Source organism: Elephantulus edwardii, unplaced genomic scaffold, assembly GCF_000299155.1.
Source record: "Elephantulus edwardii isolate Elephantulus edwardi_28Jun2011 unplaced genomic scaffold, EleEdw1.0 scaffold00216, whole genome shotgun sequence".
NCBI lineage: Eukaryota > Metazoa > Chordata > Mammalia > Macroscelidea > Macroscelididae > Elephantulus > Elephantulus edwardii.
Window position 1 is genome coordinate 2,526,379 of NW_006399966.1, and position 27,971 is coordinate 2,554,349.

General features: G+C 38.1%; 1 protein-coding gene across 2 annotated transcripts in view; it reads left to right on the plus strand.

Moving 5' to 3' along the window:
- The window catches only part of NSF (N-ethylmaleimide-sensitive factor), a 170,961-nt gene that overhangs the window by 111,705 nt on the left and 31,285 nt on the right, over positions 1-27,971 (plus strand). For both annotated transcript variants that reach the window (XM_006897816.1, XM_006897817.1), the window contains 8 exons: positions 631-796; positions 1,577-1,651; positions 1,868-2,055; positions 8,427-8,522; positions 10,616-10,772; positions 11,765-11,898; positions 22,862-22,928; positions 25,534-25,613. In XM_006897816.1, coding sequence (XP_006897878.1) covers positions 631-796; positions 1,577-1,651; positions 1,868-2,055; positions 8,427-8,522; positions 10,616-10,772; positions 11,765-11,898; positions 22,862-22,928; positions 25,534-25,613 — 963 coding nt within the window. The remainder of the gene's footprint in view (positions 1-630; positions 797-1,576; positions 1,652-1,867; positions 2,056-8,426; positions 8,523-10,615; positions 10,773-11,764; positions 11,899-22,861; positions 22,929-25,533; positions 25,614-27,971) is intronic.

The window sequence follows — 27,971 nt, forward strand, 5'->3', positions numbered from 1 at the left end:
GAGAGAAGAGTGCAACAATGAATGAGTGGAAGTCCAAAGTCTGTAAATTTTCATTGAAATTAATAATAAAAAAATTTAAAAAAAATAAAAGGGAAAAATCGATGAGTAGGACTTTCAAATTGTGGAGACAGCTAATTAATGTATTTTACTTTTTTTTTATATGTTGTGCTCTTTATTGCCAAAAATAAAACCTTTTAAAAAGAAAAAGAAATCTATGTTCTCTGTAGTCTTTCATTAGAATTTCAGAAAAATAAAGTAAAAAGTTTAGGCTTATCCTAAAAAAAAAAAAAAGAGCTAGAGTTCTTATAAGCTGTAATAAGTAGAAATACTTTAGTTAGCATTTTGTTGTTTAATGAACCATTCATACTAATCAGTTTATCATTTGTGTTTTTGTGTGGGGGTTTGATGCTTGTGAAATATGAGATCTGAAGTGCCTTTTCAGTTTGCAGAATTCTGAGAATGCAATTCTGTCACCTTTACAAAGACAGAAATCCTGATAATATTTACTTTACTTACTCATCAAAATGGAGCAAGCCATCAAAATGGAAAATTTTGTTTTACTTTTTTGATTCATTTGTTTAATGAGAACATTCAAATCTTGACCTTTAATATAATTTCTTCCCTTCATAGCTTGGTGCTAACAGTGGTTTGCACATCATCATCTTTGATGAAATTGATGCCATCTGCAAGCAAAGAGGGAGCATGGCAGGTAGCACAGGAGTTCACGACACTGTTGTCAACCAGCTGCTGTCCAAAATTGACGGGGTGGAGCAACTGAACAACATCCTAGTGATTGGTATGTTTACTTTACAAAAAATAAAAAGTAGTGTGGTTTTAAAAACATGAGATAGTTTCTGAATCAAGACCGGTCTAGGTTGTAATTATACTCTTTTGCTAATGTTTTCAAATTAGTATCAAGTGGTACTAAAGAATTTGACTATTTTTAATGTCTTGACTCACTAAGAAAATAAAAGGTAAATTTTAGTGACTCATGGGTTTACACATACAGCTCATCACACATGAAAGGCAGCACAGTGGTTTTCAAACCAGATTCTGTCAGCTTCTAAGGTTCCTCCAAGGTGCTTCAGGGTCAGGGAGGCCAGGGAGTAAGCTTCAGATCCTGTATCCTTATTAGAACTTCTTTTAACTGCTTTATGTACTGAGGTTCTTTTTAAGATTATGTTTGAAAAGAGCCTCTGCTCTTTTATAAAAGTTGAGAACTGCTGGCCTAGTAGGAAGGAAACAGACTTGGGAGTCAGTTTGTGTTCATGTCATCCGCCTCTGCCAAGTTATTGACTCTCCTTGAACTTTACATTTTCTAGTTATCTGAAGTTGTCACTACAGTCATATCCCACTGGCGGGTGGAACAGTAAAACAGAGTCTCGAGATAATTTCATGAGAACAAATCAAGAAATAATGATTTTAAAATTTAAGAATAATTTCCTATTTGATTTTTATAAAATGCCGTTTTTGTTTTGTCAATGAAATTACTGCCCTTACACACCATGAAGGGAACTTTTTACTAACTTTTCAACCTTAATATAAATTTGCTTTTGTTTTTAATATCTGTGCCCAGGCATGACCAACAGACCGGATCTGATAGACGAAGCTCTCCTTCGACCTGGAAGATTGGAGGTAAAGATGGAGATCGGTAAGTAGACCCATCAGCGGTCAGGAGCACATAACAGGTAGTTGGGGCAAAATCGTCATCCACCTTGATTTAAGAAGTTGTTTATTTAAAAAGGTAGATAAGCAAGAAGCAGATGCTTGCATGCCTGTGGCCCTATCAGAAGCGCGTTTGGATTGTAATGCTGATGATTCTCCTTCGAGTAGGAAGATGGTCCATTAAATTTTTTTATTTTACCAGGCTTACCAGATGAGAAAGGTCGATTACAGATCCTTCACATCCACACAGCACGGATGAGAGGCCATCAGTTACTCTCTGCTGATGTCGATATTAAAGAACTGGCTGTGGAAACCAAGAATTTCAGCGGTGCCGAGCTGGAGGGTCTGGTGCGAGCAGCACAGTCCACTGCGATGAATAGACACATAAAGGTCAGTGGAAACAGTTCAGTAGGATAGCAGCCCTAGAAATAAGCACGCCAGCACGCCAAGGGCAAGGGCAAGGGTAATGCTGACTTTTGGAGTAGCGAGAGATTATAAAAGGAATAGGAATTAATTGCCACCTACTGAATCCTCAGAGTAACCAAAAGGAAGATAATGGTAGTAGCATCAGGCCAGAAACCTTCACAGAGGAATTTTCTTCATGAAAATGACAATTTTCTGGTTGAGTATGAGTACTTGGTGAGATAAGGCATTCTTCAGATCCCTAGGTTTTACAGAGAGTTAAACACTTAACTACTATCTGAGAGTTTGTGTTTCAGACCTACGAGAGGCGCCTTGAAAGGCAGGCTTGGTGATCTGCTTCTAGACGGTCACAATCTTGAAAACGCTAACAGAGCATTCTGCCCAGCATGCATAGCGTTCCGTGGGGAATTGACTCCACACCAGCTAGCCACAGGGCATTTTAGGGACAAAAGACAACATATACAAAGGAACAGAGACAAAATGACATGGTATATGAGGAAAGTTTGGTAGTTCTTCAGCATAAAAGGTACAAGAGAGGAGGTAGAGAGAGGCATTGTGGGAGATCAGTCAAGAGACTAAAGCGGAGCCTGGCGCACAGAGCACAAAGAGTCTTTTATTCTGTGCTAAGAAGTATGGACTTTTTTCTGTAAGTAGTGCTAAGCCATTGAAGAGTTTTAAGAATAGCAGTGGCATAGTGTTAAAACTTAAGATCACTTCAGCAGCTGAGTCTGGTACAGTATTTAGGGGAGTTGAGTTGGTGACACAAGACGGGAGAGGGACTTCTATAACAGCTCAGGCAGGAAGTAATAAAAGCCTGAAGAGTTAGCGTGAGTATGCCGTGGATATTTCAGGTGCATCGGATTGTTGTTACCCTGGGAGTTGGTCCCTGGATCAACTCTCACCCACCACTTGTTTTTGTAAATAAAGTTTTATTGGAACACAACCATTGATGAATTCTTTATAACTGATTTTGTACTTTAGTGGCAGAATTAGTGTTTTCAGCAACATTTACATGGCCAGCCATACCTAAAATATCAACTGTCTGGCCTTTTATAGAAAAGTTGGCAATTCTAGACTTTAACTTTGTGTCTTGTTTATTGCTAAACCTCCCACAGTGTCCCAGATAGGTCTAAGTACTGTGTACACTGTAGGTGTCCGGCAATTTTTTTCTTCCCACTTGCTATAAAAAATATTTTGATGAGAAGTGACATCATTTCCCTTATTTTTCCCCATGTGGTTGAAGTTACCTTGATGTAAGCTTTTGGTAATCTTCTTCTTTGATGCTTAACACTCTTTGTACCTTATAGCTTTTAATATTTTATGTTCTCCAAAGACTGTCTAGTGTTAAGACCCTACAGAGGTAGGTTAGGAAAAGAAGCAGTTATAAGACACTAACTGTACACTTAAAAAAAATAAATTTTATGGGCAATTCTTTATCTGCGTTTTTGTTTTGTTTTGTTTTGTTTTTTAAATCTGCATTGGTAACCCCTATTTCCCACCAAGACAACTCCTTGGCTGAACGAGACACTGTTTTTATCCTCTCATTGCTATCCATCGTCCAAAGCTTTAATAGCAGTGATTGATAAATAAAGATATCATTTTAAACTTATAATGATAATAAATACTAAACTTATAATTAATAATAATAATAAACAATTTATAATTTTAAATTTCTAGAACTTTAAAAACGTCTATGTCTTTCAGGTTGCTTATTGTGATACTGTTTTCTTTGTTTTTAAAAATCTATTACTAGTTGTGCTTTTGTTGCACTTTCAAAAGATTCAGATGGACTAAGCAAGACTTCTCTCTTAGCCTGGGGGGTTTTTTTTGTTTTATTTTGGTTTGACCTTTTTTTTCCCCCTCCTTTGAATTTTCTGAAACAAGCGGAGCAAATCCAGCCAGAAAGTCCTGATGTTCATGTCATATGAACTTGAAACCATGTGGTTGGTCAACTAAAATTCATGTGACATTCGGTTGGTTTTATCTGAAAAGGAATTTATGCTTCAGGTATGGAAGAGGTTCCTAACCCAAATTTCTTTGTGTTTTAATCTGGTGTAAAGAAATAAAGAAGACTCACACACCTTCCACAACAAGTCACAAATGAACCAAAGTTGGGTTGTGTTTCCAGAATTTTTTCAAGAAAATTATTTCTTCTTTTCTGTTGAATTTTTTCTTTTTTTTATTGATTAAGGTCACTCTGCCCTTAATTTAAGAGGAATGATAAGAACTTTGAAAGGTCAGATTTAAAAGGTTATGAAATTTAAGGATGACCACTTGGTATTTGCTGGTGTTGAAATACAAGTTTATTAGTTTGGGCGGATATAAGCTGAAAGATGTTGCCTCTTTTATATTGTATAAATAAAATGCAAGGAGAAGAGTCTCACTACTTCAGAAAAAGGAGAATTTTTTTCTGAATGAATTAAAATACAGAATTGTAGACATTTTTAAAATAAGACTTCACTTTTTTTGATAAAATAGTAAGAATTTACTGAGAGGAGTAATTTGACAACTTCTGTGGCAGAAATAGTTTTCAACTGAAATATTTATATACATTTAGGTAATATCTAAAATTTCTGGGCTGCCTAAAAACAACATGCTCTAAATCTGCCCATCCCAGCCACTGTACTTTGAATTCAAAGAATGAATCCTTTCTTGATAGAAAGACGAGTTTAATCTCAGCTTCAGCCCTGAAATGTGTCTTATTTTTTGGCAAAAGTTAGAAGATGGACAACATTTTTCTTTCTTATTACTATATTTCTGTTATTTGGGTTCAGTTATACTAAAAGAGCAATTCAAAATTAAAATCATCATAGTAAAAATGTAAGGTTATAGAGGGAGTGAACACTTTAAATGAGGCTGATAACTTCATTTGGGATCTTAATATAATTGTGCCAAAGGTCACCTGAGAGTCTGCATCCTGGAATCCTTTCAGATAGACCACAGAGTCTTAATCAGCATTAAAACCTTTATGAAACGTACCTTGGAAGGACATTCTGTATCAACCCTGAATGAATGAAATGTGATGATGTATATGAACAGAATACTGAATCAGCTATGCTTAGTACTAACTTCTATGTGCTGTATCGTGCCATGGACTCTATTCCAACTCTCAGTGATTAATGTGACTGAGTATAACACCGTGTTTCTGAGGCTGTAACCTTTATTGGAGAACATCACCAGGTCTTATTCAACAGAGCTGCTCGTGGGTCTGAACTGCCAACCTTCCAGGTAGCAGCCAAGTGCATCACCATTGTACCACCAGAGCTCCCCTCTAATTTACATCCTCTGTGTGCTGGAGTCCTGGGTGATGCATGCAGTTGCTAACTGAAAAATTGATGGGGATAGTCTATTCAGAGGCTTCTCAGAAGAAAGGGCTGGGATCTCCTTCCAAAGGGTCAACCACTGAGAACCCCATGGAGTGTGATGTACACAGTGGGGTCAGTGGGAGTTGAACTTGACTCAGTGCTAACTGGTATATATAAAAATGCTGTATGCACTGTACTTTGCTCTGTTTATATGAACAGCTTTGTGCTTATAAGCTGTAAAGTGTTCTAGAGATTTACATGTTCTGTATCATGATCCTATGACACTATTTCTTTTTTAAAGCGAAATAATTATGATAAGTATTACTTGTTTCTCTTTTTAAAAATAAAGAAGTCACACACACAAATACATTCTCTTTGTATAAGATTCAAAGTAAGAAATACTCTCTTTCCTTTTGCTCCCTAAATAGAACTTACACTCAGAATTGGCCTTTGTAGCCTTCATTTTCATGTACATGTATATATGTACTTTAAAAAAAAATAAATAAAGGGCATTAATGGAAATGCACTACATGTATCGAAACATGTGTATTTTACTTGGCACATCTCAATAAAATATTGCTTTCCATATCAGTCCATATAAATCTTCTTCATTATTTTAGACAGATGCACCACATTCTAGAGTACCACGTTATTTAAAGTGCATGATCCACAAGTGTAGGACTTGTGTTTCTATGCACTGCTGTGCCTCAGTGCATAGAACAGTGCTTGATAGGTTGTAAGTACAAAGAATGAATGAATGATCTTCTAACATGGAGATTCATTTTCATTGTGACGAATAAGCTAGTACTGCTGTGAAAATATGTGCAGTGGCTTCTCTCTAGACACGTGGAAATCTTGTTCCAGGCTGCACGTCCAGACATCTTTTTTGGAGACACAGTTTCAGTTTCATTGTCTTCCAGTTTCTAGAGTTGTCACACCAATTTTATTCTGATTTCTCTGTAGGTAACCTGGTTTTTGTCTCCCAGAAAGCGTCTAGGACTTTCTCTTCTTCTCTAGTGGTCTGCAAGTTTATAACATTCTATTTGGACAGATAAAGGGCTTCTTTTCATTTATCTGAAGGCACTTCATTGGATCCCTTACAATGCAAAAACACACATTTCTTCAGTTGTGAAAAATGTTTTTCTCTTATTATTTTTACTCTGCCATTCTTCTAATCTTTCTCATTTCAATTTGGAGCAAGGATAGAAATTAAAAAATGTGTTCAGTTTGTCATCTTGATCCAGTTTCCTGTCATAGCTCTTTCTATCCTATTAAGGCTGACTTTAAAAGAAAAATATATATGTATACCTGTTATTTTATTTGTTTCAACAATCCATTCCCAAAGGAACATGACTTATATTTTATAATAATCAATGGAAGATTAAAATGTCTTTAATATATATTCGTTTTATCACTTTCTTTTTAAAAGGATTTTTTTTTCACTCACAATACCAATTTATAAAGCTGACACTCTTGCCATGTTCTATTGGTAGGAAGCCCAGTCACATTAAAAAATGTCTCTGTATCTCAGTCATTCATCAGGTCTAGGCAGCTTCAAATGCTGATAATGGCCTTGATGCGTCTCCAGATGTCCGCTCCAGGTGCAAGTAGGCAAGTATTTGGGGTTGGGCATATCGATTCACAACCGAAATATGAGGACAAAGTCAGGTTTTAGGTCCTTTGTCTCTGAGAGTCCTGCTTCTCAGACATGGCCGAGCATCGAGCATCGGAATCTCCTGTGACACTTTATGAGCAGATACATATCCTTTGCTGCATTTGTTACATAAAACTCCAGAGGCAGTGGGCCCCGGCATTTGTATTTTTTAAAAGATCTTAGAGGTTATGCTGATGGGCAACCAAGGCTGAGAATCACTCTCTGAGACCTTCTAGACATACGCCTTCCACTTTTGCCTTATTTTTTTAAAACAGTCATATAATAATGTTCTTTGGTACACATGAGTCATAATTTGCACATAGTTCCTTCTTGGTAAACTTTTGCTTTATTTCTAATATTTTGCTATTACAAATTCCTGTAAGTGGATATTCTTGTACCTGCCTTCGTCTGTATACATGGAATAAATTCCTAAAAGTGGAATTGTTCTGGCAGAGGATATATGCTCAAACTCCAAGAGGCAGAAGTCAACTAGCCTGCCACGTTTTTCCAGGTCTCACAAGTTTTCTGCCTCTGACAGGGTGCAGCCACCATTTCTGCTGCTCTCCAGTTAGTGTAGAATACCTGCATTTTTCTTCTCTGGCAGCTTTCCACCTTACACAGGTTCTGGTTGTTTCAGGTTTTACTCTATATATTTATGAAACTGAGAGAGAAGATTTTTTTTTGTCTGTGAAAAGGTGCTTTTTTAAGTCCTCAGGTGTTATGTACATGGTGGTGTTATGTGCTGTCGAGTCGCCTGAGACTCATAGCGAGCCTGTATACAATAGCCCTAAACTCTGCCCTATTCTGTGCCAACCTCACCATCTCCAACACACCTACCCCCATTACCCCAGTTACTGAATCAATCCATCTCATCCAAGATCTTCTTCTCTTGCATAAAATCCCTCTCTAAGGACCGGTCCCTCCTTACAACATGTCCAGAGTATGTCAGACGAAGCTTCAGAATCCCTGCCTCTAAGAAGCAGCCTGGCTTCACCCTTTCCAGGACAAACCTGTTCGTTTTCTTAGCAGTCCATGGTATATTCAGTACTCTTCTCCAGCACCACAGCTCAAAGGCATCAATTCTCCCTCTCTCATCCCTAGTCATTGTCCAGCTCTCTGATGCATAGCAAGTGACTGCAAAGACCATGACCTGTATCAGGTGCACCTTAGTCTCCAGACTGACATCATTCCTCTTCAGCACTTTAGAGAGGTCTCTAACCACAGACTTTCCCATTGCAATATGTCTTTAATTTCCTGGTTGCTGGTGCCAAGAGTGTTGACTGTGGAGCCAAGCAGAATGAAACTGTGTGTACGTAGGCAGGAAATATTCCAACTCAAATCGTGGAAGTCCTGACTCTATTGTTTTCATCCCTACCTAGGCCAGCACCAAAGTGGAGGTGGACATGGAGAAAGCAGAGAGCCTGCAGGTGACAAGAGGAGACTTCCTTGCTTCTTTGGAGAATGATATCAAACCAGTGAGTATACATATTGAGTGAAGGATGAACAGCAGCAAAAGTAATGACTTAGAAAAGTAAGTACTTTCCCCCCAATATTACAGAAGCTTAAATCACATAGAGTGTTGTAAAATCAGAAAATCTAACTGATAGAACACCCACTCAGCTCATTTTTTTTCAATTTTTTATTTTGTGTGTGTGTGTGTGTGTGTGTGTGTGTGTGTGTGTGTGTGTGTGTTGTGTGTGTATGTGTACCGTCAAATCGGATCTGACTGGTACAGGAGGAGATTTGCCCCTCCTTCCACTGCAGAGCATGTTGGTACATTCGAACCATGCGCCTCTGGGATTTCAGTGCAGCTTCTTGCCACTAGGCCACCAGAGCTCCCCTCAGCTAATATTTTTTAGGCTTTTACTTTACAGCTTTTCATTGTAAGATGCCATTGAGTCGGAATTGACTTGGGTTTTTAGAGGCTGTGTGTCTCATGGGAGGAGATTGCCCATCTTTTTCTCACAGAACAGCTGGTAGATTTGAACTGCCTGCCTTTGGGTTGTCAGCACAACTCCTTACCACCAGCCAACCAGAACTCCCTTACAACTTTTTAGGGCCACTGAATGACCTTATCCAGCCAAGACATGAGGACCTTATTCCTATACCCAGGAATTCAGTGACTAGTTTATGTGAAGATACGATTCCAGTGGTCTGAAAAACTATTTTGTGGCAAAATACAGAGAGACATGAGGCCACTGAATACTGTTTCAGAGGTAGAAGTGCAAAGGATTAAGACATTTGGCTCCTCACCGAAAATTAACAGTCTGAGTCTCTCCAGAGACACCTGCGAAGAAAGGCTTACATGCGTTTTGACCAACTGGCCGCTGAAAAATCCACATGTTCAAAGTGTCAACAAAAATTAGAATTGACTTGCCAGCAACTGGTGTTATTACGAAGAATGGCTTTCTGTGAGGCACAGATTCGAAGGATCTGTTAAAATTATAAACCAGCCAGCAGAGACTCAAAAGTGGACTTTTGGAGGGATGTGATAATCTTTAAAGACTTGAAATTCTTTTTTTTAAGACTTGAAATTCTTAAGCTGCATAACCTTTACATGGATGTTAGATTAGGTTTTTATCTTCATTTCATCTCCTGATTAACTTTATGAAAAGGGAATATACAATTGATAAATGCTAAAGTTATTGATTATTTTTGGCAGTAAGTTCAACCGGGGTTATGGAGTTGAGACTAAAGAAAGTTCTATCTAATAGCATAGTCGCTAGGGAGCTGTGCTGCTTACCCTCTGGTGGGGGTTCCGGTCTGCCCAGGGCTCGTCAGGAGAAAAAGCAGCAATCTATCCCTGTGCAGTTTACAGTCTGATGCAGACTTGCTGGAAGGTTACCTTTAAAGCCCTGGCTCAGTGATGATGAGATTTATTTCTTTTATGATTAAGGTATAGTATGTAAACACAAAATTATTTTAAATAGTATATCCCTTGCCCAACCCTTCAATCTTTACTTAGCTGCCCATTTCTACCTCATTCTAAATCTTATATTTACACACATACGTATCTTGTGTTACCATTTAATTGATATACTCAAACACCAAGCTGATAGAGACACAGTCTCCTCGTTACCACTTCATATTCTTATGTTAATCTGTAGCACCTACAGTCAATGTGTGGATAGTATCTCTGTCTTCTGAGCCAACTATTTCTAATTTCTAAGTCTGTAATCTCTCTTTTTCATAACAGATTTGCCACAGTTCATGTATTCCTTATGGAAGCAAGCACATTGGAACATACACAATCTTTTCTAAGATAAAAGCTTGGGCTCTGCCAACCTCTGAGCCCAGAATCTATTGCTTCTGTTCCCTCAACTCAAAGCACTGTTTACAAAAACCATTTGATTTAACAGTTAAATGTGAAATTCTAAAACCAATTTTGTTTCTTTGTTCTTTCAGAGTATTTTGACTTTCCCTTTTCAGATCTTTAGTCTGGCATAGTGCTCAGCACTTTTAGCGACAGGGAATTATTACTTATTTTTATTCCTTTTAAATATATTCGTTTTTAATGTAATACGTAAAATGCTTTCGGCTGATCTGAAACCCCTCTGTTATTCCTTAGGCATTTGGCACAAACCAAGAGGATTATGCAAGTTACATTATGAATGGTATCATCAAATGGGGCGATCCAGTGACGCGGGTTCTAGAAGATGGGGAGCTGCTGGTTCAGCAGACTAAAAACAGCGACCGGACCCCATTGGTTAGCGTCCTTCTGGAAGGTGAGAGAGGGTGCTGAGATGGCATTAAAAGTAAAACCAAAACCCATCACTTGTCTTAAAGCCATTTAGCATTTTCCAGAAAAATGAATTCTTTTCCCTCCTAAACTTTGTTCATGATGTGAAAATACTAATCCAGCCTGTTACACCAATAATGTGCACAAATTAAAATCTTCCTGGGGTGGAATGTAACTCATGAATGAGAACAGCTAGTTTTCTTGCAGGATTATATCCAGATTTCTCTGGTAATTTGTCGGCTGTATGATGCTATGATGTTACATAGCATCCAGCTCAATTAAGAAAATGGTTACTGTATGTTTGCTCCATTTTCGGCGCTGACCTGAGTTAATTCAGGATACAAAGACATTCAGATAGTTCAGACTGTTTATGAAAACAAGTAAACTGGTTTCTTTGCGCCTTTATGATGCGCTGGACACTACTAGCACCATGTGTTTTATCTCGTGGAAACCTCCCGTCAGTGTCTGTGGGCAAGCTGGATAAGTCACAGTTGCTTCTAATTAAGGCAGTTATTCCCTGCTCACAGTGTTACCTCCTGGGAAGCTGATGAATATAATTTTGTTACACAAACAATTTGATAGAATAACTTGTTGTTGTTGTTGTTGTTGTTATGGGCCATCGAGCAGAGAGATACACTCAGAGTGACCCTATAAATACTGATATATGTTTGGCTGTATTCACTTTTCCCCCCAGAAAGTCCAAACCCTCCCATTTTTAACTAGAAGTTTGAAGGATTAAGGCTTTGTGGGAAAGTAAAAAAAGAATGTTTCATCATACTTTGAGAAATGCTAATCAGTTCATTAAGCTTAGTTGCTAATAAATAAGAGAAAACATGTCTGCCGTGAAATTGTGTCAGGTAATGTTAATGAGCATCTCGTTGAGGCCTCAGAACGGTGTGGATGAAGTTTGGACTTGTTTCGGTTCCCTTTGCTTAGGTTAGCTGTTTTTCACCTGACTTGCTCCTCTTCTCCGTGCAGGCCCTCCGCACAGTGGGAAGACTGCCTTAGCTGCAAAGATTGCAGAGGAGTCCAACTTCCCCTTCATCAAGATCTGTTCTCCTGATAAGATGATTGGCTTTTCTGAGACAGCCAAGTGTCAGGCCATGAAGAAGGTATCAAGACTCTTACTTGCGTTGCAATTTCCTAACTCTCAAGTGTGTGTGGAGTGTGGAGGGGTGGTGAGGGGGTTTGTGTGTGTGCATGCACAACTTTGTACCTGTGTATTTAAAAACCATAGCAACTAAGTGCTCAAATGTATTGAAATTGTCAGTAGAATTTGATAGAGGAACCATCCATGGCTGTTGTAGTTAATTTCACAATGCTTTTTAATTAAAATACCTTTCTCTTCCATTTATCTTTGCTTTGCTTAGTATATATTAATATTAATTTTTATTAGTTAGGTTTTGTGTCAACTTGATTGCAAGAATAATCGTGGTGGAAAGCATTTGGGTAAAGTAGAGCACATCCATTTAGGATTTCTTTTTAAGTGTACAAGGCCAAATTGTCCAGCATCAGTTATAGTATGGGAACGAACAGAGGCATACCAATGGAAAAATACCTTCAGCAGCCCTACATAAAGATTTTTATATATGAAGTGAAAACGGGTTAGCTTGGCAACTCAAAGCTGCCTTCGTCATTCTTTGTCTCTCAAATGTCGTTATTCACCTTCTTAGTACAGCCACTTGAAACCATCAGGGAAAGTTGGAATAATGCAGAATAGAATCTCAGAGCCGAAAGGACTCTTCAAGCAAATGCCTCTGAGACATCTAAACTAGTAGGTGGCAGCTGCTTAAATCAGGAGCATATAACATTGTAAATAACAATCTACGCTGTGCAGTGTCTTCAGTTCTGAACCAACTTGTATCTCACCCTTCAGCACGTTATCAGAGGCTGTAAACTGCATGAGAAGAGATTGCCTATTTTCTTGAGCAGCTGGTGGATTTGAACCACTGCCTTTGTGTTAGAAGCATGACTTCTTACCTTTTGGGCCATCATAACACCAATAAAAAACTGTCGTAATAATAACAGAGAATGTTGTTGTTAGGTGCCATCAAGTATCAGTCTACTGATAGTGACCCTATGCATGATAGTTCTGCACCCTGTTCTGTTCTGGGCCAGTCTCACTGTCTCCGACACACCTACCCTCATTATCCCAGTTACTGTATCAGTCCATCTCATCTGAGGTCTTCCTCTCCTGTGCTGTCTCTCCACCCATCCAAGCATGATACCCTTCTCCAACAACTGGTCCCTCCTGGCAATATGCCCAGTAGCCACAAAATCCATGCCTCCAAGGAACAGCATAGATTCACCCTTTCTAGGACAAACCTGTTAGTTCTCTTAGCAGTCCGTGGTATGTTCAGTACTTTTCTCCAGCACCACAACTCAAAGGCATCAATTCTTCTTCTGTGCCCTTTGGTCATTACAAACAGCAAATATCTTAATGGTCTTTTCGGCTGGTATTTCCACTGACATTAATTTCACGCATGTACTCATAGCACTGAAAAAATGATCTTTTTCTTTCCAAGCTGGAATACATTTCTTTTACTTGAATCTTTAAGCTTCATCTTTTATAGACAGGAACCAAGTCAGAGAAATGTAGGAAAATCAAAATCAGGGGAAAAAAATTGAAAATGGAAGCACCAGCTGGTAAAGACAGAAATTCTTTACAGTGCTCCTGGGCTCTCACTTTAATGTAGAATGAGGGAGTTCTGTTGGCCTAGTGGCAAGAAGCTACGCTACAATCCCGAAGTAATGTAGTTCGAGGCCACCAGCTGCTCTGCAGGAGAAGGATGGGCAGTCCCTTCCTGTGCAGTTAACTGCCTCTGAAAACCCACTGGACTGTCAGCTGTGGGTTGATTCTGACTCTATGGTACACAGCAAGAAAGTAGAATGATTTTTCTTTAAGGAAAAGACTAAAGAAAAAACCTGTACTTTAAGCTTGAGAAGTTTGTGCAGGTGGCAGAAAAACTGTGCCAAATGTTTGAGATGGATGGAGAAAGGGGCCTAGATAAATTCTCTGTCAAGATTTTTTAATTTGGGTGTGAAATAGAACAGAGTGTTGCTAGATACAAAATGAACTTAGAATATCATAGCCAGTTTATAAATGAGACCAGTAATTTCTCTAAGGTGGTTAAGCAAGCGTGGTGTTTCCATTTGATTTCTGGTTTTCCCTTTAAAGGGACTTTAAAGCCACTTTCCATCTCTTCTTCAGGTGAAAATTTAAATAATAGCCTTTGGCATCTGTGGCCATTAAATTTCCTATTTAACTGACTACCTAATCTATTTGCATTACCCTCCACGTCTATTCCTTATTCTTCTTCAAAAGTAGTAGCTTCTGTGCAGATGGTAAATTACTCCACAGCTTTTCCCCAGCTGCCAGTTCTACCTCAGATGTACTCTGAGAGGTGGGTGGATGGTCCTGGTTTTCCTATAAAGTTTTTGAAAACTTCTTTAGGCTTCTGCAGATCAAAGGTGCTTTGTAAGTGTGAGATATTATCATTTTTATTATTTTAATCTCTTGCAAATTGACTTGAGGGGGAAGGTAATATGTGCTGATTTTAGAGGCTTAAATGGTTAAATTAATGGCTTAATAACTTATTATTTAATCTTTAAATTGTTGAAGCCTTTCAAGATAGAATTTTAGATGAGTAGAAAGCTAAGGAATATAAAAATAGGTGTCTATACAAGCTTATTCAAAAGTGTCTCCATTAATGATTCACTGTCTGGATCAGCCATGCATCCTTAACATTACAAATATTATTTCTGCTCCAGCGGTGTCATAAATTCATATTAGACTTTCTGGTTTTCCTTGAGGGGAAAAATATTATTCCCTGTAACTAAGGTACAGAACAGAGAGAAGAATGAAGCATAGGTGTCTTGGAAATATATTAGAAATATTGCAAAATCTTTCCCTGCAAATAGTTTTCACATTGTTACCTAATGATAGGTTGACAAAAGCCTGAGGGCTCAAACCAGTCTAAAGATGCTTCCAGGTTGTTTTTGAAAATGAATATAAATGCCATTCTTTAGTATTTCTCGTCTTCCTCCCACCGCCCTTCTCACTCCTTCATTTTTAGTGTTAAGATGGGAAACTGATTCCCATGGAGCACAAAGATAACTTACAATGTCTTATCATTTTGGAAAAGACATTTCTTTCCTTATAAATACCACCACCACCACCTTAGGTCAAGTCCATCTCACAGCTGGCTTTCCAATGGCTTTCAAGGCTGGGACTCCTTATGGGAGGAGAGGGCCTATCTTTCACCTGCTGACCTACTGGTGGATTCGAACCACTAACCTTCTGTTTAACAGCCTTATATGCTCTACACTAAGTCATCAGGCCTCCTTTCCTTTATAAATAAAAAAAAACCCAAAACAAACTGAAGGACAAATGAAAATAAGGGTTCATTTTTTATGATGTACTTTCTCTGTGTTCTTTTCTGTATTTTTTACTTGACTTTTGTAATTAACAGCTGCTGCTGCTTCTTTTTTTAATCTTATAAATACTGCTGCCCTGCAAAGTAATATTTTCTTTCCTCCTTCTTCTCAGACACACATTATATATTAGTGATTACCCTGGACATACTGTTTTAAACCTGCTTTTCTCACTTAAAATACCATGAACTTTTTCATTTTCACTCACATTGAACTTCACCACTGTAATGTTCAAGTAATAGTTGTATCATAGTATCCATTTAGACAATCTCTCTCTTTAAAAAAAAAAATTAGGTCACTTCTAGGAGATCCCCCCAGACAGTTATGAATAATAAATATTTAATAAAGTTACCAAGCTGAGGAAATTCCCCTCCCCCAATTTCTTGTTCGGCTTTTCTTAGAAAAGCATATTGTACTGGCTGAAAATTTGGGCTTAGAATTCAAATAATTCTGTGTTTGATTCCGAGATTTACATCTTTACCAGCTCTGTAACTTTTGAACTTAACCTGTAAGTCTGTTTTCTCATCTGTAAGTAAAATGAGGATAATATTAATAGTTGCCTCAGAATTATTATGAGAATTAAATGAGATGGTAATTTATATAATGTTATAGCACAATGTCTGGGACCTAAAATATGCACTCAGTAAATTACAGTGATTAATTTTATTTAATTGTTATTATCATTGTACAAACACTTCTTGTTCTTTCCTTAGGGTAAATTCTAAGAATTGAGATTGCTAGGTGAACAAAAAAAAATAAATAGTGTTTTTAGTAGTTTTGATTGCTATTGCTATCAAAACTCTTCTGTTTTAAAAATACCGATACAACTGTACCCCCCTCTTGTGAAAAGTGTATCAATATATATACTTGTAGTTTCTTTGGATCTCAATTTTGTTCTTTCTGCAGATCTATTTTACACTCGATCTTAGCCAAAAGGCCAAGAAGCAATCTGCAGATCTATTTTCATAGTTAAATGCTTAATTTAAAAAGCAACTTCAAAATGCAGTGGCAGGAGTTTGTTGGCTCCGAAATATTCTAACATGAACTTGTGCTCAAGAGGAGCAGGCTGAGTTGATTAATCAGGCGGTTTTGTATATAAATTTCTTATTGAAGCAGCGACAGTCTTTCCTTAGATAAATTCCTCTACATTACCAAAGTGTGTATACAGTATTTTTTTTAATGCAGAGTTATCCGAACATTTTTAGGGGGGCTATATGTACCATAAACATATTTGAAGCTTTCACAGGTTTTCCCCTTCCCCTTTTGTTTGCTCCTCCAACTTAGGGTTTTTTAAACATTTTTTTATTATTATTAATTTTAATGAAAATGTAGAGACTTTGGATTTCCATTCATTCATTGTTGCACTTTTCTCTCTACCCACTCCTCCCCCCTTTTTTAATTTTAATTCTTTTATTTACTTTTATACATATACTTTGAAAAATTTATTTCCTTAGTGCTGATAGTAGTAACATTACATAAACATAAGAACAAGGAATTAACATTTTTTCTAACTCCCTAATCTTGACAATTTCTGAGTATGCGGTCATAAAATAGAACAATCAGATATAGATAAATTTTTCCTAAAATTAGGTTAAAGTAGCAATGTTGTATAAAACTGTGCCCATTAATAACACGACACAGTCTTGTTCTTAAAGAATTGCAAATTAATGTAAGAAATTTTCCTTTCCACTAGCTTTGCAAGAAAGAAATAATCTTCTTTGAATGTCCTCCTGTAAATCCCACTGCAAATTGTAGTCTGCACAGAACAAAATCATGGTGCCTAATCCTCCTCTCTTCATGGTTTAGTCTATACAAAGAGCAGAGCTGGAAATTGGATCTTTTGACACCAGTTACTAAGCAACAGAATTTGGATGTTTTTGGTTAACATCCTAATATATCATGTAGCTGGTTTGTTGAAGTTTGTGTATCTGTTACTGGGAGAAGTGGGCTCTCCGGAAGTGACTACAGGCCCCTCTCTGGCTGGGGTGGGTGTTAGTTATTATTTTGTTTAAAACACAGTGTCTTTTGACTCTTGTGTCTGTTTGACACACAAAGGAGAATGGTGCCGGTCGTTAGCAGAACTCTCAGACTTTGTGACTTTCATTACCAGGAATTCTCTGTGGCTCAGGTCATATAAAAATGTAAGAATTTTTTTCCCCTGAAAAGCAGGAAGAAAAGTAAAGGATTTTAGTGTTTTGCCAAGTTTAGGTCCACTTCCTGAGGCAGTTTCGTTAGGAGATAGCTTGGTCTAACCCCAAGTTATTTCTAGAAATGAGAGATGGTATTACTGATAGCACCTGTATGAATTTTAATTTGCTCATTTATATTTTTTTATGCTGCCTTTATGAGTAGAATATGCTTTCAATGAATTGCTGACAGATTTACTCTATCTGGAGTTCTACCAACTAGGAAGAACTTCACCCCAACTACTTTTCAGAACTGAGATGAACCTTCAGCCCCAAAAGGACCAGACAACTTAACTTCACTTACCTAAGAGAACTCAAGAGTTGGCAGAAAATGGGGCCCAGAGTCTTAGAACATCAGTGGCTGTGGTTTGCGATTCTGAAAGGCTGGGATTACCTGGAGCTAGCTTAGACTAGCCTGTTCCCATTTGGCTTTGTGTAGACCCGGGAGCCTGCAGCTGCTGGGCTCCCCATCCAGGTGAAGCTCAGCTTGTCCGAAGAATCCAGGAGTGGGCTCTGTGTCGGCAGCTGGCAGTGGCCTTGAGGCCAGCCCGAGGATCTGCCCTCACCCCTATGCACCGGGAAACCCACTCTTTTCCTACGTGCTTGTGGAGTGCCTCCAGCCATGCCTTTGCCGTGACCCAGGCTCCCCACGTTCTGGTTCGTCCCTTGTGACTCTCAGGTTTATATTTTATGTCATTTTCTACCAACTTTTGCACACAAAATAGGTGATACTAGAAAGTTTAATGATGAGAATCTCATTATGTGCACAGCTGGAAGTAGACTGTGGGTTTCCAGTTTCGGGAGATACTCTTCATCCTGTAGCAGTGACCTCGTTATTTCCGTGCTGGCTGATGGCATGCTTCTCCACATTTTTTTTTCCTTCTTCGGTTCTTCCTTTGCTTTTTCTGTAGCTTTCTGTTTCAGATGTCCCGCCTGACTAACTCTAAGACTAGATGGATAGACACAGATCATTCTCTGCACCCTCCGGGAAGCCTCTGATGGTTTGAGTGGCCATGCATCCCAGTTTGCTTCTAGCAGTCGTGGGCTTTCCCTGTTGACCTAGCATGATTCCTGCCAGCTTGCTGGTACAGTGACTACAGCACTGGGCTCTAGTGTGTCAGAGGTGATGAGGATGGCACAGGACAGGGCCAGGAACAGAGCCATTTTTATAGGGTCACTGTGAGTTATAGTCAACTTGACGGCACCTATCAACAACAGCCCCCCCTTTCCTGGTCAGAGTGCCCTGGTGTGGATGAGAGATGGCATGTTAATAACTTCAACAAAGGAAGGCTAAGCATCCCAAGCATAGCCAGAGTTGTGAGGATGGCACAGGACGAGGTGATGTTCCACTGTGTTGTCTGTGGGGTCACTCTGAGTCAGACACTTTTGCGGAATCTTCTAATACCCCCTCTCCTTTGAGGTCTAGCTACCTGAAGTTGAATTTTCTAGCTCAGTCTGTACACAGCTCATCTTCAGGCTTTAGCTTGGCAGCTAATCTTAAGTACTTGCCAGTCAATCCTGAGTATGTTCTTCCGGAGACTTTTGCTGGGGGCGTGGCCAGGAAACTGAAGAATGGAAAGGGGCTGAGAAGACCAAGCTGAAAACCTGGAGCCAGGGAAAGAGCGAAGACCTTCCATGACACTAGCAACTAGATAAGGAAAGGAATGTGTATGTGTCAGAAGCTAGAGGGGTGTGTGTGTGTGTGTATTTAAATTAGTGCAGAGTAGCTACCCAGAGGGGTTTCAGTTGACTAGTCAACTGAAACTAGTCAAGTCACAACTGGAATTGCACAGTTTTTTCATGGTGAGTATGCTGTTAAGAGACTTAGATGAGAGTGTTCCTCTCCCTTCCATGATAGCAGTTAATTCATTAAAGGCTGGCTGTTAAAAACCGACTCTCCATTAAGTCTGCTGAAGGGACTTGTGAAGTGTTACAGGTAGCCCGTGCGGTCAGCTGTAGAGCCACAGCAGCTCATCTTCAGCGTAGACCGACCCCGCAGGACCCTGAGTCACATTCGGACACACTGCTGTGAAGTACGCCAAGGGCAGATTCAGGGGACATGCAGAATTACAGCAACTAGCCAGGCCAGGGTGTCTCAGTTCTCCATGTTTATAACCACAGTGTTCTAGCTTGATACATAGAATTTTATACTTACATCAGAATTTTAAATTGAACCCGGAAAAGAGTTTTTGAAAAGAGATAATATTTTTATGATTTTCTTTTTTTTTATATTTAGTATTCTGATAGAAATAGACAAATTTCCACATTTTTTTCACATATTTTTCTGAAATCACCCACGTTTAAAAGTACCTTATTGACCATTTATTGGTTCAGTCTTTGAAAAATAGCAAAAACAAAACCTGGAACTCCTACTTTTCCAGTTTTTTTAATTCGCCAATTTAAAGTAACAAAGAGCCATCTTTGTGTGTCAAGAGATTGTGAACTCTGAATCCAATTCTTCTCCTTGTTCAGAGGTGAGAAGCAAGCTCTTTCGTGATTCAGGATCATTTGCCAAACCAGATCCTCTTCCCGTATTTCATTTGTCAAACCAGGAGGACAAACGCTTCGTCACCATGTTCTTTCAGTTCTTCCTCCCAAGTCTCCCTGGCGTCTGTCCACTTTTTCTGCACACCCACCACCCTTGTCTTGTCCAGGTCATGATCTTTCACTCCCCTCAGACTCCAGCAGCTAAAAAAAAAATGTTTCTAAAACATATGTCTGTGCTTAACACTCTCTAGAGAATGTTTGTTTAGGGTGATAAAAAAATATTTAGAAAAGTGTAAGTGGTAATGTTTACATAATGTGTTTGGTGTCAATTGAATTGTGTATGTGAAAATGGTTGAAATGGAAAATATCATATCTATACATATATATTTAACTAAAATAATTTTTAAAGAAGGAAAAAATCAATAGTGCCTTTTTTGTAATCTTTAATAAAAAACATTTTAACTCCTAAAAGGTTTTAAGATAAGATCCTCCAGACTCCTTCCTCGCACTTCTGCTCATCTCTTATCAGCTGCTCTCCCCGGTACACACACACCTACGTCAACACTGCACCCAGTTTTCGTCATTACTGGTGCTATGAGATGAAATCAGTTTAAGAATATTGGATTTCTATGTTATTCAGAGGTAGGAACTTGTCAGATATTTACCGCAGGAATGACTTAACAAGGAACTGAATTAGATAGGGCAGGGTCGGTGAGAAGAGGAAGCAAGGACACTTGTTTCTTGTATGTGTACACAATAAACATTGACTAATTGACCAGGGAGAACCCAGGGACATAGTCCTTAACTTAAGGAGCACATAGTGGATTAGAGAGACATTACCACCTGCATTGTCAGTATGCAGTTATTTTATTTTACTGGTTTGCTTGAGTGTTTATTTTTTCCAGTCATTAAAGGTAACTTTAGAGCATAATAAAAGACCATATGTATCTAATTCATTTTAAAAATTTAAATCCAAGTGTTAAAATTATGCCTGGTTTTCATTGTTTTTGGCCAAACATTCTTCGAAGCAGTATAGCACTGGTCTGTCCGTTAACTGTACAGAGGTAACTCGTGGTTACTGTGATGTTAAACATTGTGACACTGATGTGTCAAATGCAATAATGGTTACCCATGGTGGGTAGTGTTTGGTGGAGCTTCCTGATTAAAACAAGCTTGGAAGCAGGAGTGGCATCCACTTCCACAATATCTTGTCTCCGGAAACCCTACGAACCTGGAGAAACAATGAAAAGTTATACAAGCGTTCAGGTCTTTTGTTCATAGGGTTGCTATGAGTTGGCTATGACTCAACAGCACTTCACAACAACAATATAAACCCCATCAACAACAACAGTAACAAATATAAAACCTCGCTTTTCAACGTGGAAGAAAATGAAGCTTTGAAAACATTCTACTAAGAACAGATGTGCACACAGATAGAATCAATCTCACAGTGATGGGAAAGGAGGCAGAAGAGAGTAAAAATTCATTTTAAGAAAAACTATGTATAGAAAAATTCACTTAAAGTGTTTTTAAAAACTTAAGCATAAAAAAATTTACTTATATTTCTAAGTCTAGTAAAATTTAACAATTTCTAAAAAAGAAGATAAAACTTAATTAAATTTCTTTACATATCTAAAATATTTTCTTTTCTCTTTGAAATATTTGTCAAACAAAACTTTTGAAGTAAATCTATAATTGCTTTTCTTTAATAAAAATTTAAATTAAAATACAGTGAATCTTAAAAGTTATCTTTATCTTTTATATTATCTTTTCAGTTTAAGTCTTTATCAAAATTAATCAGGCATTTATTTTACATTGAACTAGCAAGGCTAATATATTAGTCTAAATGGTAAATTTTCTTAATTACTATAAATACTTTAAAAAGCTTATACACACATTGCTTCTAAACTTAAGGGGGGAAAAATATGAGTTTGACTTACTCTGTTTTTATACCTAGTGCTAAATCTTCCACAGTTTAAAGATAAACCAGTGAGAAAATACTTTGCCTCCTCCAGCAAAATGAGGAAGGAGGGTTACAGTCTTGGCGCCTTGAAGACTGCCTTTCTATTGATGGCAGCCATGGGACACACTCAGGCCCAGTTACAGTCTCTGCAATGAGAAGCCCACTCGTTTACAAGGGGATGGGTCTCAAGTTTGTAGGCACTTGTGTTCAGTTTATTCATGAACTAGTTTTTCTACCTGATTTAAAATTTATACCTTTTCACCAGGTTATAGCACCTTTCTTCACTACTTACTTTAATCTGTTGCCTTAAAACAAAATACTATATCATTTGTCTAGTTCTAAGGCTGACCCTTCACCCCCAAGTGTAATTCTTTGGTAACCTGTTTAACCTCTAGGGTCTGATTGGAAATGTTCCCTTTTATTTTATTTTATTATTCTTTGTGTGTGTGTACCATCAAATTGAATCTGACTGGTACAGGAGGAGATTGCCCCTCCTTCTCCAGCAGAGCATCTGGTGGATTTGAACTGCATACCTCTGGGATTGCAGTGCAGCTTCTTGCCACTAGGCCACCAGAGCTCCCTGGAAATGTTCCCTTTTAATGTTCTTCCTGCGTACGAGGGCTACAGCTCTTACAGATCCCATGGCTCCATGTAGATCTTGAGTCACAGTGTTAAAGTCATGCTCCTGACACAGGTATAAAACACCAATATGATAAACTTGATGGCATTTGTCAGTTGATTAATGACCAGCTTTTCCTGGGTCTCCCGACATGCAGCTCTCTCTGCTCCTCACCCAGCCGTTACCCAGTTGTGTTGGACACAATCCAGTACCATTGATGATCTAAAATCCTATTCTATTACATTCCAGTGTAGCATCATGAAAATGTCGGTATTTTACTGTGCTTTGTTTAGGCATTGTTCAAGAAGTAACTAAATCTCACTTTCTTGGAAATTAGCAGGATTATGCAGGATACCTATATAATAAATGTTTTTCTTTTCTTCCAGATCTTTGATGATGCATATAAATCCCAGCTCAGTTGTGTGGTTGTGGATGACATTGAGAGACTGCTTGGTGAGTTATAACTTGTGCCACTGTTCTGTCCTTACACATTATAGCTCATTCATTCCAGAAGGTTTTGAATGATTATGATCATTTACAAGGAGATCACCAGGCTTGTCTTCCAAGGCACCTCGGTAGATTCAGATTGCAAACCTTCTGTTCTGTAGTCAAGCACTTAGTGTTTGTGCTACCTAAGGACTCTTACCTCAGAGATTACAACAGGTAAAAAGACAAAGAAAAACAGTACTTTAGACTTCAGTGCAATAGGAATGCATTTCTTTGGTGGAATCCATAATCTGAAGTCACTGGTAATACTCATACAATAATGCATCATGACCGTAGCTCCATTATAAGCTGCTTCACGGTGATGGCGTGTGACTCACTTTGTCTTTCCCGCAGAGTGCCCTGCCCATAACAAGTAGTTAATAATGTTTGTTGGTGGTTATATTTGCTGTTTAGTACCTCTTGGCTACCTTAGCTGGAAAAGTTCCTCTTTTGACCTTTGAACTAATAAAAGAAGGTTTAGGATTGGAGAGAAGTCCACAGACTGGCTGTAACACTTAGGGCAGAATTTTAAGCTCTCTGTAAGTCAGTTTCTACTCTTATAAAACAGATGCTAAAATCCCTTCCTTCCGTATCCTATAGAATAATGGTGAAGACATGGAATAACAAATGTTGAGAACATTCTGAAAGTTAAAAAGCACACTATAGTTATTTCAAATAGATTTATGAAGCATCTCCAGTGTTTAATTTAGGGAGCTTTGGTGGTGCAGTGGTTAAGTGTTTGGCTGCCACCGAAAGTTGAGTGATTCGAACCCACCATCCACTTTACAGGAGAGTTAAGGCAGTCCGCTTCCATAAGAAGACAGTCTTGGAAACTCTGGAGAGCAGTTCTGCTCTGTCCTGCGCAGTCACTGTGCACGGGAATCATTGATGGCAAAGGATATTTAACTACACTCCTAGAGAAGAAGACGTAATCTCTGTACTCAGTCAACTCATGAGTAAACTTAAAATAATTAGCAGAAAATTGTAATAATCTTACATTTTATTTCCGTGTAAAAGTATAATAAAATGGAATAAATTTATTCTAGCACTGACCCAGAGTATTGTAAGTCCCATCAAAATAGAAACCCACCCAGTAATTAGTAAATGTCTAAAAAGACTAGCACATGCTTTTCATCCCCTTTTACTTAAGCTGTCCATGGTGACACAGTAATGACTTCAAGTTAACCCCTCCTAACGGGTTGTTCCCCTGATTTTCAGACTTGGCTCAAGTCTTCTACTAAAGCTACCTGTTTGTTCTTCTAAGTTTTGGCAATGTTTATTATAAATTAGTCGTTTTATCTCGTGACCTTGGATTTTTGGTCTGTTTTTTCTGATACATCTCAACCCAGTTTACAGGATGATTTTTCTTAAAATGGTTTTCAGCACATACTCATAGCTCAGAGTACATTCCTTTATCGAAGCACAGTTGAGATGTGTGGTCATAGCAACACGATTGTGTCAGGAATGTGTGCCCTTTGAGTTTATTTTCACATGTATGAATAGTTAGTATCTGTGCTTGTTTGTTCATTCACTCAACAAGCATTTGCTGAGCTCTTACCACTGTGTTAGGATTATTAGAGTCACAGCAAAATAAATACAATACTAGCTGTCCATTGTAACTTATATTGAAAAAAATGAATTCAAGGGAGAATGTGCCATAGATTCTGCATATTCCAAAAGGGCCTGTGCTTATAGGTAACTATAAGCACAGGGCAAGGGCACACATGTAAAATGCAAAGAAAGCTACAGAGATACTATTTGTGCTGAATCTTGAAAAGTTGTTAGAAGTTAAATTATAAAAAGTTATCAACAAGTCCTGGCTGCACAGCAGTTAGGCCCCCGGGTGGTGCAGTGAGCCAGAAGAACCCCTGCCCAGACCACCACCATGGTCCTGGGGGTGATGGCCTAGTTGAAGGGCCCCTGGGAGTTTATGCCCAAGCCTTTCCCTCTACTCTTTCCCACGTGGCACTGGGGTTTCTCTGGTGGTGGTAAAGATAAGCATGACCTCAGCTCTTTTCAGAGGCATCCTGACTGTAATGCCCAGTTGGCAAGAGACCCCAGTCAAGTGGTCAGAACTATCTCATGCAGCTTTTGGGGAACCAAAAACCAGCATTAAATAAAGCTGAATGACTGGGGGGGAAAAAGTTCTCAACATCACTCTCCCATCACTACAGATACATTGAAATGCCTTACTTATGTTTTCTTATCATTTTCTCCTCCACTAATTTTTTAGCCTCATGTTTTTTTATTGCCTCTGTACCATATTACCATGGTTTGCAGAAATATCTTAGAAATGCACCTATTATTGTTTTACCTATAAAGATAACAGTTTCTGAAAGCCAAAAGTAATTCCAAGAGTCCATAATGAATATTTAGAAAATTTCTCAAAAGTTGTACAGGTGAAGATTTTATATTTTAAACATTGAAATTGCTTGAGGTGGTTTTATTTCATTTTATAGATTGTCACAGGACTGTTATATAGGACTGTACTTATGCTTAATACAGAGAATTTTGAATACTAAGAATATGTACTTAAATATCTCAAATTTCTAAACACAATATTCTTTTCCAGATTATGTTCCTATTGGCCCTCGATTCTCTAATCTCGTGTTACAGGCTCTTCTTGTATTATTGAAAAAGGCACCTCCTCAGGTAAAAATAATGATGATAAAGTAATAGAGACATTTTCACAGTTTTTCAGTAAATTCCATACAATTGTGGACTCTCTCTAAATAAGCAACCTGTTATAAACATATACGATTCTTTTGTTAAAGTCTTTTCAAAAGTTGCCTGTTGGTGTTTTGATTTATATTTAAATTCTTTTATAAGTTTCCCACCCTATTAGTTAGCCCCAACCCCTTTCATCTCTCCTGAGAGTCTAGGATATTAAGGTAGAAGTTACTATATGCATGTTCTCATTTGTTTCATCTGTCATTTCATAGAAAATTTCTAATTGGGGGAAATTTGCATTTACTTCCTATAGGCAGTTTTTGTGGGGATTTTTTTCCATTTTACAAATAAGTTTATATTACTTCTCTTATGCCATGTGGAGCTTTTGAAGAGTGTGTTTATAGTCAGGATTTTGGTTCATGTGTTTGCATACTTTACTGATAAGCTATTGATTTTGATAGCTTAACAAATTTAAAACCAACTTGTGGAGGTCGGTTAATTGTGCAGAGGCTGCCAGAGCCTGTTTGACTCTGTCACAGACTCAGACTCTCTGGACTAACTCTGTGTTCTGGAACAACAAAGAAATGTCAGCCAAAAGCAGGTACAGAGAGGCATTAAGAGCTAATTGAAAACGATCTTAATGGCTGCATTACTTAAAGTTAGCAGTATAGACTCAGCTGCATGTAAAGTATTTGGTATTAAGCTGAAGGATCTAATTTTTCATTTCACAGCTTAAATTATATGTACATGCATTTTAAAGTGAAAAAGTAAAGGGTTTATTTTTATTTTCTAGTTTATTTTTTCCTCATATTTTTAGAGTGGTGAAAAGAAATATGGCCTGCAATAGCCTTGACCTTTTACTCTGTGTCTGCACTGAGGAAGGCTTTGTTAATCATCCTTCTATATACTACCACTCTCAAAAATTGGAATCTTAACTTACACCGAGGCTGAAGTTGTAATAAATACTGATTCTTTTAATATTTTTAAATATACTTAAAGTTACTGGACTATAAATACTTTTCTCTCCTCCATCAGTATTTATCTCAGGCTAAGACACTGAACTTCTTGTGCTTTTTAGTAAGTAAAATTAGCATTGAAAAGTTATCAGAATGAAATAGTTTTTGCAGATATTCAAATTTACTTAGTTATTGTATTGTTGTTATGTATCATCAAGATGAAATCAACTCATAGCTGACCCTCTAGCAGGTTTTCAGAGGCCGGAAACTGAACGGGAGAAGACTGCCCATCTTCCTCCCATGGAGCGGCTGGTAGAGTTGAACCATGGACCTTTAGGTTAGCAGCACAACTCCTTACCACTGAGCCAGTAGAGCTCCCTTTATTTCTTAAAGTGCTCCATTTTTTTAGTTAAATTTATGCAAAAAGTTGTTTGGAGGGAAGAAAATTAAGTTTTCGATAGTGGTTTTTTAAATTGCTTGTCCTTTCCATTGCTAAATACCATACAGATCAATTTAAACAGAGATAAATCCCCTGACTTAAGAATTCTTTGAAGGGAGCTCTGGTGGCCTAGTGGCAAGAAGCTGCACTGCAATATTGAATGTGCGCGGTTCAAATCCACCAGATGCTTTGCTGGAGAAGGAAGGGAAATATCCTCCTGTGCCGGTTGGATCCGATTCAATGGTACACAACAGGAAAGTTTTTTTTTAAAAAAAAAAGAATTATTTGAAGTCTCAGGTGGCGTTGTGGCAAGAAGCTGCACTGCAATCCTAGAGGCATGCTGTTCAAATCCACCAGATGCTCTGCTGGAAAAGGAGGGACAATCTCCTCCTGTACCAGTCAGATCCAATTTGATGGTACACACACAAAAAATAATAAAAAATTAAAAATAAATTTTAAAAAATAATTCTTTGAAGTCTATAGACACTAATGTGGAAGAAGGATGGGCAATCTCCTCTCATGGTAATTAACCGCCTCTGAAAAGCCACTGGAGGGTCAGCTATGGGTCGGTTCTGACGCTACAACAACATAGACACTACCAGAACCTATTAACAAATGAACTCTTTATCTAAAGACTTACTAAGAACAGCTCTCTCTCTATAAACAATATCTTGAGACTCACAGGAGTTTATGCAGAGGTGCTTGATGAACAACTTGTTCAACGAATAATTTTTTCTCATTTTTTATTACTTTTTATTGTAATTTGAGTGAAAATTGAGAAGGAACATTAGTTTTTCATTCAATAGTTCGTACCCTTGCTGTTTGGTAACATTTAGTACAGTCCCCACCTTGTAATAGTGCTTCTCCCCCCTTTATTTCCTGTTTCAGTTCATCCTTCTTTCTTGTCCTCTTCTGCCTTCTGAGCTTCATCCTTGGGCAAACACT